General features: G+C 39.6%; 1 protein-coding gene across 1 annotated transcript in view; it reads left to right on the forward strand.

Annotated features, from left to right (window-relative positions):
* The window catches only part of cnot4b (CCR4-NOT transcription complex, subunit 4b), a 45,910-nt gene that overhangs the window by 7,843 nt on the left and 22,611 nt on the right, over positions 1-15,456 (forward strand). Inside the window, exons 2-8 of the mRNA XM_030045744.1 lie at positions 3,819-3,912; positions 5,055-5,291; positions 6,704-6,901; positions 11,870-11,956; positions 13,040-13,141; positions 14,439-14,564; positions 15,065-15,189. Coding sequence (XP_029901604.1) covers positions 5,118-5,291; positions 6,704-6,901; positions 11,870-11,956; positions 13,040-13,141; positions 14,439-14,564; positions 15,065-15,189 — 812 coding nt within the window. The 5' untranslated portion in view covers positions 3,819-3,912; positions 5,055-5,117. The remainder of the gene's footprint in view (positions 1-3,818; positions 3,913-5,054; positions 5,292-6,703; positions 6,902-11,869; positions 11,957-13,039; positions 13,142-14,438; positions 14,565-15,064; positions 15,190-15,456) is intronic.

The raw sequence follows: 15,456 nt of genomic DNA on the forward strand, positions 1-15,456 counted from the left end.
TTTGTGCTTTTTTAGTGCTTGATTGTGTTGATATTAATATAACTGATAATTGTGATTTTTCATGTAGGCCTATTGGGCTGCCAACATTGGTGGATTTGCTGCTATTTTTACTGCTTGTGCTGACACATTTCCACAATTTGAGATGCCAGGTGGGAGCTATCACAGCCTACTGAAAATCCACACATCTCTTACTTGTAATTACCACTTGCAAGTTGATATGAAGTTTTTCACAGTTGGAACTTTACATTTACACAACATTGATGCAATGAATGCAATGAACAGTGGTCTACTTATCATAGATAGATAAATAGATAGATATACTTTATTGATCCCAACCAGGGATATTCTGGTGTTCCAGCAGCAACAGTAGAAACATACAATAAAGTTAAATAAAAAAGAATAAAGGCTAAATATATACAATAAAGACTATAAAGGCTAAAAACTAAAATATACAATAAGGGCTAACCTAAGAAAAAGAGATATGAGATGTGAAATATACAGATGGTAATGAATATGACAATATACAGATGGAGCTGAAGTATATACATGATTGTATAGATAAGGAGAGTTAGCATGAAACCATGAAACCAAGAACCAAGTGGCAGAACCTGACGCCCGGTACTGGGATTCAGGAACTAACCGACTTGATTCGGCCTCTTAAGGAATCACCACTTCCCCTCCAGTCTGAAAAACAGTGTGAATGTATATTAACCTAGGATGTAATATATAGATAATAAATAATAAATTAACAGTTAAGGTGCTGGGTAATGGATAATAAATAAACAGTTAAGGTGCTGAGTGATGTATAATAAATAAACAGTTAAGGTGCTGAGTAGTGGAGTGCTGAGTAGTGGAGTGATCATTAAAGGGACAGTTCACCCATTTTGAAAAATGTGTCTTCCTATCATCATTACTGAGTCCTGGATACTAGTTGGCTGCTGCCATTTTAATGGACCTCCCCCTGGCTAGCATTTGGAAAAAAATGACTACCTAACTGAGCTCAAATTGTTAAACAAAAGTTGGATTTGATTATGTGTAGTACGTGCGTGAAAGGTATGCGAAATGTGTGCTATAGAGGAGAATGGAGGAAAAGAAGCTAGCCACAACATGACTTGCCAGCTATCGTACTCAGGTTGAAGTTATTATTTTTGTCCTCCAGCATGCATACACGTTCAGGGAAGAAAACCAAAAAATATCAGACTTAGGCAACCCTACATCTTTCTCTGTGGTGGTGGATGGACTGATACAGGAAGCACAGAAGTTATAATTATAGTTATAAACAGTATGTTGAACAACATTTTTACGTAACAGCTAGGGGTAAAGTGAAATAACATCAGATTTTTCAAAATGAGTGAACTGTCCCTTTTAACATTAAGCTCACTCTAGCTAAAATAAGATGTAATATCACAGTGTACACAAGATTCAGCCAATGAATATTAAGACATTGGATGTAGGAAAGCCCCTTTCTGCTGTGAATATTAATGTGCTGCAGTGACATTCAGTTTAATTCATTTTAGATTTGGCTGTTTGAGGTTCCCTGTTGCTTTGTGTATACTGGACAGTAGTGCTCCAGGCAGCCATGAAGTATGTAAAGCTCTGTAGTCACGTAAGTGATGACACTCTGAAGACAACCAATTACCAGGATGGTAAAACCTTGGAAAATAATGCCCAGGTTGAAAATAACTGGAATTATCCTTAAACTGCTTTTTAGTGTGTAGAAATCTTGTGAATCTCAGCATGATCTTTTTACTTCTGAGTCATCACTGAACAAGTGCACAGACGCCTTCTCTTGGCATGTGTTCTATACAACATGCTGAAGTCCGCTTCCTCAATACCATCTACGTATAATTTTGCTCTCCTCTAAGCTACCAGGTATGAAACTGATTGCAGCCGGTAACTCCTCAAACTTGACAAAAACCGACCACTTGCCATGACAGCTCAAATTTCAGTGGGCTCTCCTGTCTGATATTTGCATCACATTTTCACCACAGTCTAGGCCTAAGTGGCATCTTGGTTTCAAGAACTCTGCCTCATATGATTAAAGTACCATACAATGGCGTAATATCTTCAAAATGTATATTGCATCTCTGCTGTTTTCCCAGAGCAATCAGTAGTATTTTACAACAGTTACACATTTTGATTAAATATAGCGAAATTTTACCCCTGAATGATTTGCAAAATGGTTTGTTTACATGTAAAATATGGGTAAATTGTTGCAGATGGGCCAAACCTTGAAAATTATTGGTGTGGTCCTTTTAAGTGTTTGATATCGCATTGGATGGGTGGTGGTGGAAGTTAAGATCTTCAAAATGAATACTATTTGCTTTAGGCTAAACAAGGAATTCTGGTCTGCAGGAGGACCTCAAGCTCTCAGCTGAATGATGTGAGATTTTCATCTCTGTCAGGCCCAGTGGGGATCCCAGGGTTATGGATATATGAGCCTAGCAGCCAGCTTTGCCATCAGCAATGCAGAGCCTACTAAAAATGCTGTTACTAATTTGATACACTGTACAAATCTGCTCATTGCAAGTTGCAGAGGCTAGCTTGTGTTTGGCTTCTCTGTGCTCTTCTGACTGAGGAAGGCCTAATTACCATACATGTCTAGCAGGGAGGAGTGGGGAGCCTCCACAGATCCCTCTGCTTCCCGTCTTGACTTCCCTTAAAAGAGAGAAACGTGGGCTGGCGCTACCCCTCCATGGTAGGGACAGGCCAGGGTATTTTTAGCTGTCAGTCTTGCCATCCCCTGCTGCCTGGGACAGACCCACATGGAAATCCTCAATACCTGTCAGTAAGGAGGAAGGAGCATTTTTTACTTTTTACAGTTTTACTCCTCTAACATTTGTCATAATATAGATAAAATGTATTAAACAAAAATCTTGCCTTTTGAGTACTGTTTGGAAGTCATTGTAGTAAGTGCCATGAAGTAACCACTATAAATCCTTGGGCTGTCCACAGCTAACAGCTTTTTTGGTCAACCAAATCCCGTTCTTTCCCATCGATAAAACAATTAATCACGCCAGTTAATCACCCCTCTTGTCTCCACCATTGTGTTGACTCCACCATTGAGTCCATGAAACAGAGCTGATAACATAGTTATGCTTATGTCAGAGCTCTCAAATTCCCCTGATTACTTTCAAAAACATAAGAAAAATGGGAATGAGCAAATTAGCAACAAATAACCTGAAAATTACCAAGAAATTAGTAAAAAGTTGCAAGAAAAACAATTAGTTACAGTTCAGTTAAATTACAAGAAAATTACCATACAGTTGCCACAAAATATTAAATAATTACAAGAGTATTACACTAACTAACTAAATAAATTAAATTAAATTAAAAGAAATGAAGTGACCAACAAACCAACCACAATCTTGGTCAATTAAAATACCCCTGCAACTGACCGGTTACAGCCCAAATTTTTTTTTTTTTTTTTGGGGGGGTCATTTTTAAAAAAAAATATTTCAGGTCATTTATTGTTAAAATGGTTATGATTAATGATGACAGGGTTTTGAGTTATACAGTATTTAAGGCACAAAGGGATGATTTTCCATGGGAAAAAGAACTTGTACATATGTAATATTGATGGACGGAGAATAACTTGAGGGGTGCTTTAAACTATTCCTTGTGTGTATGACTCCCTGGAAGACCCATGGGGGTCCCTAGGCCCCACTTTGAAAACCACTGGACGACATATACTGACAAAATTGGCAGTAGAGAAGTTGGAAGACAACACTGGCATTTGCTTGCTGTTGAATTTCCTTTGTTCATTGAGGACAACTGCAAGTTGGAGACATCACTAGCTTCTTTTTCTTTTTTTATAGGGAAAATTGACAGATCTCCATGCTTCATATTGTGAGCTGCCCAGTACAGCCACAGTCTTTTACTGCTGACCACTGACCATCTCCATTGCAGCAGGTAGGTGTTGAGTACCTTGCTCAGGGGCATTTCAGTAGTAGTTGACAGAGGGAAGAGTGTTTGTCATTTATTTTATTGACAAGTGGAGTGACTGTTCAGGTTTTGTCATATTGGCTAGTTCCAGACCTGTGAATTTCAGGTTCCCTTTAAAAAAATCAGCCACTCAGTGAGTCTGGTGTTGCGTAATTCAACCGCAATATCACAGTTGGAAAGTAACATTTACTTTTTATTACTTTTTATCAATGTTGTTTTTAAATAAATTTAAACAGAAAACACTCAAAGCAGCATTGTGTGTTAAAGACATCTCTGTGTTCTGCTGAGGGATTTGGCTAAATTTTAATTTATCAACTAGTCCCACCAGTAGTCTGATATTCAGACTGATTGACTGTTCTGTTTTGGTCAGTGTTCTAAAAGTAAAAGTACGATTCACAGGCCTGGCCCCAGGCTAGTTATGAGCCCTTTTTCCAACAAATTGACCTGACATAAACAGCGCAAAGTGTCAACACTGACTGACAGTTTTGTAGTTGGCTAAAGCAGCTAAGTTAGACTGATTTTAAATAGTGTTGGAAATGAGGGCTATGATGGTAAGGATTCACTCAGAATCTCTGTAACCTCCCAGCAACTTGGAACAAAAGACAATCTTTGTGTTTTTGGAGTCTTTGAAGATGCTGTCCTGTGTCTCTACAACCCTCTGTTCCAGAGACATAAAATTTTGACACATAAAAAAACCCTTTTGGCCCACATCTCCAGAACCAAACACCCCAGTGACTTGGAGCCATTTTCTATCTGTTTTCCAGAAACACAAAATTTGGACAAAATTTTGCATATCTTAAATTGATTTTTGGCCCATAAGAAAATGCGGTGATGATGGTGATGCGCTCAACTGTGAAGTAGACATCACATAACCACTGTATGGTGGCACATTGCAACAACCCGTTTTTAATTATCTTCACAGCCGTATTCTCAAGTGGATAAAGCAGCTGCTGTGTTGACTGAAAACTACATCCCACAGAAATTGAACTTGGGGGCCATTTCAGACTAAGCCTGATATTCGTACTGAAAAACCACTCAGTTGATAACGTCATGGTGCTTTTCTTCAGGATTTAGCATTTGTTTAACTTTTCATCTCTCTGTTGTTTCAGCCTTGCACACAGTCCCTCACTGTCCTGTAGAAGCTGGCCAGTCCTGTAGCGTGGTATCATAGGATGTCCCGGAGCCCTGACGTGAAGGACGACCCCATGGAGTGCCCACTGTGTATGGAACCACTGGAGATTGATGACGTCAACTTCTTCCCATGTACCTGTGGATACCAGATATGCCGTTTCTGTTGGCATCGCATCCGTACAGACGAGAATGGCCTCTGTCCCGCCTGCAGGAAGGTAGACCACATTCTACTCTGTAGCCAGTTTTAGCCAGTATTCCTTTATCTCAGGAATGAATGGGCAACACATCTGCCATTGGGAACAGGAGTTGGCAGGATTTCATGGAAGAAGAACTGATTGGTGAAACTATTACAATCCAAGCATGTAGTCTTGAAACCCTGATTATTAGACGTGCAAACACTTTGAGCCCCACTGATTTTGTTTGCATTTTTCTTCTTTGTATCTGGCTCATAAGAACTACAATGACCCAACTAGTTGGAAATGTCACCCATTACTCTGGTAACAAAAAATATACCAATTGATTTCATAGTGGTGCTAAATGAATGCACTTAAAATCTTTTCAACTTTAAGTAATAGAAACATGTTTTTCCAGGATTTCTTGAGATGAGACACAACTATCCACACATAGCAAACTGAAAAAAGTACTTAATTGGATTTTTGATAATCAGTATGCTTCTGCTATATTTGGCTGTCAAAATTGCACACCGGTTGCACACCAGTTGACCAGCTAGCTGTTTTTATACTTTATGCTCATATGCCCACTGCCCAGTTTGATTGAAAGTAAGTTCATACCCCCTCTCTGTGGTAGAGCTGGGCAATATATTGATATTATGTTGATATTGTGAAATAAATCTAGATATTGTCCAGGTTTTTGGGTATTGTAGTATTGTGATATGACATAAGTGATGTCTTTTCCTGAAAAGGAGATGCAATTGTCTGAACTTAATAGACTGCTGTAGCTGTTCTATTATTTGCCGCTACTTGCCTGGTTGCCCATGTTAATAATGACTGTTTATCATAAATCTCATTGTGTAAATATTGTGTAAAAGCACCAACAGACATTCCTGCAGTAACGTCACAATATTGATATTGAAGTATTTGGTCAAAAATGGTGTGATGTGATTCACAACAAAAAACATTAATTGTGATTTTGTCCATCGCTACTCTCATCCCTACTCTGGCGGTTGCTGAAAGGCATTCTGAGAAATGTGGGAAATCATAAATTGAAATAGGAGATGAGGCAGAATGAGAGAAAATGGGTGCATCATAAAACCAAACTAGATGTGCTTTTTGTAAAGGACAGAGGGTAATATCCTCAAAACTACCAGAATCCTTAATGGCACGTTGTAACTATGGCCCTATACAACTAATTTGAAAAGATTCAAAAACTGTTTTAGTAAGCAAACATTTAAATATTCAAGCAAAGTTTGTGATTGCATTCACAGCCAGGATCTGCAGTGGCAACTCTATAATATCCCTGACCTGTAGTTTTGGAGATGTAATTACAACATGTCATCACAAAATATCTCTCTGTCTGTTGTACTGAGCATTAAGGATTGATAATACGTAACAGCAATCAAAAGGTTGCATTTTCCTTCAATGGTGTATGTATGTCCTGTGTGGTGCAGCCCTACCCAGAAGACCCTGCGGTGTATAAGCCCCTGTCACAGGAGGAGCTGCAGAGGATAAAGAATGAGAAAAAGCAGAAACAGAACGAGAAGAAGCAGAAGATCACAGAGAACCGCAAACATCTGGCCAGTGTTCGCGTGGTCCAGAGGAACCTGGTGTTTGTAGTGGGGCTGTCTCAGAGGCTGGCTGACCCTGAGGTGAGATAAAAAATACACACTTGAGTTTTTACCACTGTCAAGACTGAAAGTCAGACTGGGCATAAAGTCCTTTTTTAAATGAGCATTATCTAATAAATAAAAGTAAGTAAACTTTATATTGTAAAACTTAAGGTTGACTGTGAACCTTCACGTCTTATATCATACTTTGAATCTCATAACCCTCATTTCAGTTTTGGTTATTTTGCATGGATGCTGTACAAGGAAGTATCACAAAATAGTGCCAAATCTTTTGTGATAGTAAAACAACATACTTTATGATGTAGAGAGTCCCTTAGACCCACAGGTGGTCATTTGAGTGCATCCCCAATAAATTTTGTGTCGTGTTTGCAAGTTTATACAATTGTAATAGATCCTTAGTTTGATCCGTCAACCTCTTTCCTGATGCAAGAACGAGAGCCTCACCAGGAGCGTACAGCTCCAAAATGACGTTGATAGAGAACAGCAAACAACGCAATTTCTCAAAATGGTAGAACTTCTTTGTTTTGTAGAACAGCCGCTGTATCACTCAGTGACACTCGGGTCCCATAGTCAAGCTACTCTGTTTGTGTAGCTAGAGCTAGCAGCTTGTGCTGCTGTGTAGTGATACAGTGGCAGTTCTAGGAAAAGGAAATTCTTCATTTTTGGAACAAGGGGGCTGGAAAGAGTGTTAACAATGATTCAATGACAAGTGTTTGTTGTGGATCCTTCGAAACATTTTTCTGTTGATGCTCAAATTCATGTTATTTGCTGGTGTCTATCCACTTGCACTCAGTACACTGCTGGGTGAGGCTCTCGTTCTTGCAACAGAGAAGGTGTTGAGGGGCCAAACTTGATGGATGTATTAGGGCCTGCACACATTAGGGCCATTTGCACCGTATTGTACTAAAGCAAAAATGCCCCTCTCCCCAGTCCTTGGCTGGCCTGCACTCACATTATTTAAAGCCCAAATGTGCCCAAGCGCGATTGCCCCTGGTATGCACGTCATCACGTTGAAATACGACAACAGGCATGGTCCGACGTCATCATAAATCAATATAGTTCAGATACATTCATCATGTCGTCCTTTTAACTAAAAGACGTTTTTGGTCCTTTTAATCAGACATGGGTTAAGAGATGTTTATTTACCTTGACAGTTTCGGAGGTAACTTCCTCCTTCTTCAGAAAGGTCCAACTGACAGCCGGAGCGGCATGTAAGCTGGCTGCTACATTCAACAACTGGGTGGCCGCGCACACCATGCGGTGCCGCAGCCGGCCCACACAGACTGCCATATATACCTTTCATCATAAATCAACTTTTGTTTATACGCAGTTGCAGCAGCACAACGGACAGTGACACAGACAACATGGTTGATTATTGATTGCGCAACGTGGCCATTCGCCGGTAATCGCGCTGCGCGCATTAAACAATTTTGCAGAGGCAGGAGGAAAGTCTCAGGATTTACGTCCTATCCATGTTCACGCGCTGCGTGCATGACCGTGCATGTGCTCATGCATGAACGCTCGTACTGCACTGAAGCATCCAACCGTGCCAGAGCGGGGGAAGTGTGCTGTATTCAAGCACAGAACAGAGCGATCACACTAGCCAAATAATCCGGATTTTAGGGGCAAACGTGCTTGGTACAAACTCGGTAATATGAGCAGGCCCTTACTCTCACGTGAAGCAGCAAATATGGCTATATTTCCAGACTGTTGCTTAAAAAATGAACCACATTGTCTTAGTCTTTTGTTATTTGCTTTTAGCATAATTTTGAGTACAGGCATTAAGAGCTGAGGATGTCTGGCCAAACCCCTTCACCAATGCTAAGGTTTTTTGGGACATCAGTGTTCTGAGTGACCAGATTCTTCTTAGAGTCATTCTGCCAAGGGGATGACAGAGGCGCAACAATAAGGCACTACAGGGGAATATTTGTTCACTGTGAGCTAAGTTATTATCCTCCTATTTCCTGGAGATTCATGTAATTAGCTGGAGTTGTAAGCCTTGAGGCCGTTGGAAAGAAACTGAACTGGGAAGGTGCAGCTCTGGACGTCAGGCTTCATTTTCACAGCACAATGTAATGTTTAGGAAGCAGTGTATAAACAGATACAAACCAGGAAATTATAGTGTTCTTTTATGAGAAATAAGGCATTGACCAGTCACCTTTTATATGATGCTGTTTGATTTATTGCATGTTTCACACAATTTTCATTTGACACCAAATTGTAATCTCAAATGCTCGACCCTGGTCTGATGTTGACTTTGGATTTTGGTAAAATTTCAGTGAAGCCACGTCAGCTGCACTAGCTGCTATGTACTATTCTAAAAATGAATGGTTTGTAAGGCAACAGTAGCAGTTTAGTCTGCCAGTGTGTCTCCCACGCACAACAGTCCTGAAAAACAGAGTTGCCTTCGTGCCTGATGGCATCCATGATGACGTTCCATGCCATGAATAGTCCTCAGCAGACTATTCATCTGTCCACCAAAGGGGAAAAGTGTCAAAAGTTTACAAGTGGCATAAAGATTATTATGAAGGATAAGGCCTTGGAAATGCTCTAGCCCTCTGAGACCACACTGTCATTGAGAAACATTTGTCCACAGCTGTTCATTGTGTATTACAAATACAATTTCAAAATATGTATTCTGTTGTTCCTTTCCCTCTCTCACTTTGCTTTGTCTGTTCACTGAAACACCCCCATCCCTGTCAACATTGTTTAGCGGCTTTTCTCCTGTAGGAAGGAAGAAGGAGCGCTGCTCATGAGAGAAAAACACTGTAGAACGTGTCAGTAATCTGTCAACAAGTGGGGTTTGCAATAGGTGAAGTAGCCTGATGGTTCATGACTGTAAAAAGTGATGTGTAAAATGGCTACCGCTGTTGCAAACATCAACGGGCTAATTTGCCTCATCTTCATAGGTCTTTTGACTGCGGTGGAAATAAAGAGATCGACAACTACCTTAACGACATTAATCAAGACTCTGTTCCATTAAGGTCTAACAGAGCCAGGGCCTTGGTCTTGTCCATTCAGGTTCATTTCTAAAGGCTCTGCTACATTTCAGTGGAAAGGAAGCTTAATTCATGTCACTCGTGAGACTTGTGCTTACCTGTTATTTCATGTCAAAGTAGCTGCTGTGACGATTACTTAAGTATCTGATATGGGCACAGGTTTGTGGTTAGGCCACAACACCTATCGGTTTTCATTACCGAGGCAACAGTATTGCCATTTTTCCTTAAAACTATGCCCTCACAGACACATTGCTTGAGAACACTGTAGAGATCACAATTTGTTTTTGGCAAAATGTCTTTCTTCTCCCCTTGAGTGAGAAGTAATTTGGAAAAAAACTTGTATGTGTTAAATATTTTGACAAAACTACTTTGGCAACAGCTCCTAAACTTGTGCGGGGGGTACACCCACACCATCGTGACCAACAGAACATGCTAGTTCTCTTTTGCTTCTCACTTGCTTTAAACTCCCTTTGGCTGTCACCAGGATCATGAGCCCTTGGTCTGGTGTCCACACCGTTTATACACAGGAGAATGTTTTTTGTTTTTAATGATCATATTTGATAGCATTTCTTCTTTATTTGATAGCAACAGTAGAGAGAGAGAGCAAAGACAGTGGTGAGAAGAGGGGATGACATGCAGCAAAGGGCTTGGCTCAAGACTTGAGTGGTATGTGCTCTACCAGGTTAGCCACCAGGGGCGCCCCCACACCACAGGATAAATTGACTGAGTGGACTCCTCTACCCTTCTCTGCCTTGGGTCACCCAGGCACTCACGGCTTATCATCAGTGTTAAAAACATCTAGTTTGGCCCTGCCTTTAAGTGAGCCACACAGTCAGGCTTTGTATCTTCTAATTCACTCCTTTGTTTTCTCATTGCCAAACAAGCTACCACAAGAACTAAGGGATTACTGGTTTGTCTTTCTCTATGTTTATCTGCATCCCTCTTTGGGTTTTGGAGGAAGAGGGTGGGAGCCTGTGAAGGCCGGACAGCTGTAGTCAAGCAAAGGCTACAAAGAAATTTCCACTCACAGCCAAGACTGACCAGAATGTCAAATCCACAGTCTACTGACACACACACACACACACACACACACACACACACACACACAGGGATTCAGTGCATGATATTCCTTTGTGTTTATTTGTGTGTTCAGAGTTGTTTATTGTTTTCATAATTCTGCCATAGTGCTTTCAACTTCTGTTTTCATCTGAAAATAGTCCTATTTGGTTCTTATCCACATGGTGAGATGCAGCCCGCCGCTCCATTCACAACTATTGCCAGGCTTCTGAAATGTATTCCACCTCATGGTCTGTTGAAAACCCAACTAAATGAAATCTTGAAACCCTCTTAAAATACTTCATTGTATTCCTTTTTATTTGTAATTTTTTAGGGAAGTTTTGGGGGGGTAATTTTTGGATTATTTTCTTATGATTTTTGGTAATTTGTCACTTATTTCTGCATCATTTCTTGGTAATGTGCTAATCACCTTTTTCCCTTCTTTTTGAAACAAATCAAATGAATTTGCTCATGTTGCAAAGGGTTAAATGTTTTTGAAAGGTATCTATCTTAGGGGCAATCGTGCTTGGGCGCGGATCAAACTTGCCAGTGTGAGTGGCCTCTAAATGTCTCTCACAAACATTTTAAGACGAGAAGCCTGATTTTGATCCAGCATCAGGGATCTGACATTTAAATATGTAATTTTAATAATTCTAAAAGTAGATTCTTGTAATTTTCTTGTTTAAATTTTTTACGTTTTTGCAAATTTTCGGGTGTTTACTAGTGTTTTTTTTTTTATTTTATTATTATTATTATTATTTACTATTGGTATGGTAATTTATTTACTAATTGCCTTTCTTCCCATGTTTTGAAAGAAATCAAGTGAATTTGCTCAGGTTGTGAAGTGTCAGGTGCAGATGTGACAAGAATCACACTGTCCTATTGAACAGTGAACAGTTCAGGTAAATCTCCTTTTTGGCTTTGTGCCAAACAGGTTTTGAAGAGGCCAGAGTATTTTGGGAAGTTTGGGAAGATTCACAAAGTGGTTATCAACAACAGCACATCATACGCGGGCTCACAGGTAAGGCCCACAAACCTCCTCTGTGTCATGGATTAGAGGTGGATTGATTTTTCCAATGTGGCTCTTGGAAAGCAGGCCGGGTGTAGCGACTCAAACCAAAGAGACCAGGTGAAAGCTCAGGCAGTAGATTGTCAGTGAGCCAATTATTCTTGCAAAATAAGCTCTGACTGGGTGAATGATGACCTTTGCAGGAAGTGGAAGCTCCCTGAGCATTATTCCTGTACATTCTTACTTCAGAAATACATAATGCAAAATTATATTGTCTCAAATGACTTGTTTTATTATAAGCATTATCACTCAAAAAAGTGATCAAGGAAAGTTCCTCATTATTTTCTACAAATTGTAAGGGCGATGTGGCTCAGGAGGTAGAGCGGTTGTCTGGTAATTTGAGGTTTCCCCTTTGGATCTCCAGCTCCTCCAGAGTATGTCAAAGTGTCCTTGAGCAAGATACTGAACCCCTCACCACTCCTGATGGACAGCTAGGCACCTTGCATGGCAGCCTCTCAGTGTGTGAATGTGTGTGTGAATGGGTGAATGTGAGGAAAACATTGTAAAGCACTTTGAGTGGTCAGTAGACTAGAAGAGTGCAGTCCATTTACCATTTTTACCATAACCAGAGATAGTTATATAGGAAGCTTGGAAGCAAGTTCAGTTCAAACATATATCATATAATATATATACTTTATAATATCATCCTAAGTGGTGATTAATATTTTCCAGCAAACCATTTTGCGTTGCCTATATGGAAAGATCACAACACTGAGATTTCTGTTTTATTGTAGCATAAAGCTGATTGCCAAGTTATATTTATTATCTTTCATTACAGTTTCAGTCCTGCAAGTCAAAATAGAAACCCCATAATAAAAACATTTTTCATTAAGCTTCATCATCTGTATTAAATTGTGTGAGATCAAAAATAAGTATTTTTATTAAATAATGAACCTGTGAAGATATTTCTCCAACACTGTATCAAGATATGCATGTCTAACAAGAGATTCATATTCTTGCATGATATGAATGAGCAGCGCTGTAGTGATAACCTGACTTTTCACTGAACTCTGTTATCTTTTCATGTTCTTTCAGGGGCCTAGTGCTAGTGCCTATGTCACTTACATTCGCTCTGAAGACGCCCTCAGGGCAATCCAGTGTGTCAACAATGTAGTAGTAGATGGCAGAACACTTAAGGTAAGCTTGGAGGGTTTAGTGTCTGTACACTTGGAACTTAGGTAGAATGTATTAAATTATTAAATTCATCAATACTACTTCATAAGTGGTGAAACATTTTCTAATTACTGTTAGTATCAACATGTTGATTTATGTAATTTATCTCAAGTGCCATTACATTGAAATCATTTCTAATTGTAAAATTATAGTCCCCCCGGGGTCAGCTGGGAAAAAAAAGAAAATCTGTGCACCCTATTTTGAAATCACAAGTTTTAGATTGGTTGTTTTCTTCCTCACCACTGCAATATAGATAGTGTGTCTGGATGCTAAGCTGCTTTCACAGGAAGTCAGAACATGGAATATCACTTTAATTTTTTTCAATTTAAGTGGGCTTTATTGGCATGAAATACAAACATACTTAATGCCAAATCATATATACAATACTGCTGCTAGTTAAAAGATAGGGGCAACACAGATAAAACACAGCACAAATAAAAGTGGACTAAAAAGTAGTTTTTAAAACATTGTTTGTCAAAAATGTTCAGCCGAACAATTTATCTAATAACAAATGTTTCAAAGTTTCATCCCCTCTGTCTTTGCATTATGACATATAAAGATGTATATTGCAGCTAATGTGGCATATTGGCGTCTTTTGTATCTGACCTGCAATAACGTGGTGTTGTCGATATAACCCCAGGAGAAATTAATGCTTTCAAGGAGACGAAACAATGAATTTTCTCCCATGGTGTATACCAAGGACAAGAGCATTCATTTTCCTGAGTTGACACAGTAAACGTCATGTTGTGTCAGTTTCATAGATGATACTCTTGATGCCCCATCCCTGTAACTGTGCTGCAAAGTATCCACCTACATATGAACTCAAAAGCTAGCAGTTAGAAACACTGATGTAAAGAGAGTAGTTGCTATGGAAATGACACACAGTCTTGTCTAGTCCTATTGGTGTAAACTGGGAGCTTTCAGAATGTTGCAGATCATATACTTTGAGATTCCTTTGCAAGTAGCTGTGTCATCTCATCGTGAATCTTTGGTTAAACTGGCTCTCAGAACATAGAATGCACAACAGCACACTGCTGGGTTTAGAACACGTCTGTCTATCTATCTATCTATCTATCTATCTATCTATCTATCTCTATCTATCTCTATCTCTATCTAGAGATAGACATAGAGATAGATAGAGATAGATAGATATACTGTATACTGTACGCTAAGCCTTGAACTAAACGGTGAAGATGTTCTGAAATTGTGTATTTTGAGGATGTTCTGAAATTATCTATTTTCTAATCTCTCTGTTTTCCAGGCTTCTTTAGGAACAACAAAATACTGCAGTTACTTTTTAAAGAGCATGCAGTGTCCTAAACCGGACTGCATGTATCTGCATGAGCTCGGGGACGAAGCTGCTAGTTTTACAAAAGAGGAGATGCAGGTATGATGAGCCTGGGAAGAAACTTATATGCTACTCAACCAAGGAAAGTCCTGTTTCACGGCTTCCTTCCATTTCTTTCCATTTTCAGATTTCTCCAGTGTACTGGTCCACAGCTTGTACAATCTTTTATGTTTTCAATCCAGACCATACACGCAGTTCTGAATTGTCTTAGTTGTGGTGCCTTTGTTAGTATCTATCTATGTGTGCAGCAGGCATATAGTACATTATTTTGGGTGTCTCTAAACCAAGGCAAAACATTTCATGCATCAGAAAGACTAGAAGACATTTTATCAACATTTTATCGAAAAGATAAGGTGTGATAAAATGAAGATGCATGCACACACACGCCAACGTTATGGTGATGACACCATTTTTAAGGACTTGGGGAAAGTCCGTTTTTGTATCTGTCAGATAATTCTAACCAGTTTGTGGAGTTTCACCAAAACCACACTATTTTTTTCCTGTTTTTGGTGTTTGAAAACTTTTTTCCCATCTTATAGGCAGGAAAGCACCAAGAGTACGAGCAGAAACTATTACAAGATCTCTACAAAATGAACCCTACCTTCCTACAGACCTCAGCTGCGGCAGGGGAGAAACCAAAGGGCAAATCCAACTCTTTACAAAGGTAGTCTTCCCTTCTGTCTGCCCACTCCTACATTTATCTGACACGGGTGTTATCCACAGAGGATTATGTGTCGTATCCATGCCAGGGTTTCCCCCAGGATTTTTTGAAACTGTGGTGCTGAGGTTGGCTTGAGAGCACTTCATCTTTCTTTTTTTTTTTTTTTTTTTGAAAAAGAGCTCTAAGGCTCTATTGTAGTTCAACTCAGCCAGAGGTGGCCCATTGATGCTGAGCAGCATGCATGCTAACAGTAACAACACACTTTTTAGT

Source organism: Myripristis murdjan, chromosome 23 (assembly GCF_902150065.1).
Source record: "Myripristis murdjan chromosome 23, fMyrMur1.1, whole genome shotgun sequence".
In the NCBI taxonomy this organism is placed as follows: domain Eukaryota; kingdom Metazoa; phylum Chordata; class Actinopteri; order Holocentriformes; family Holocentridae; genus Myripristis; species Myripristis murdjan.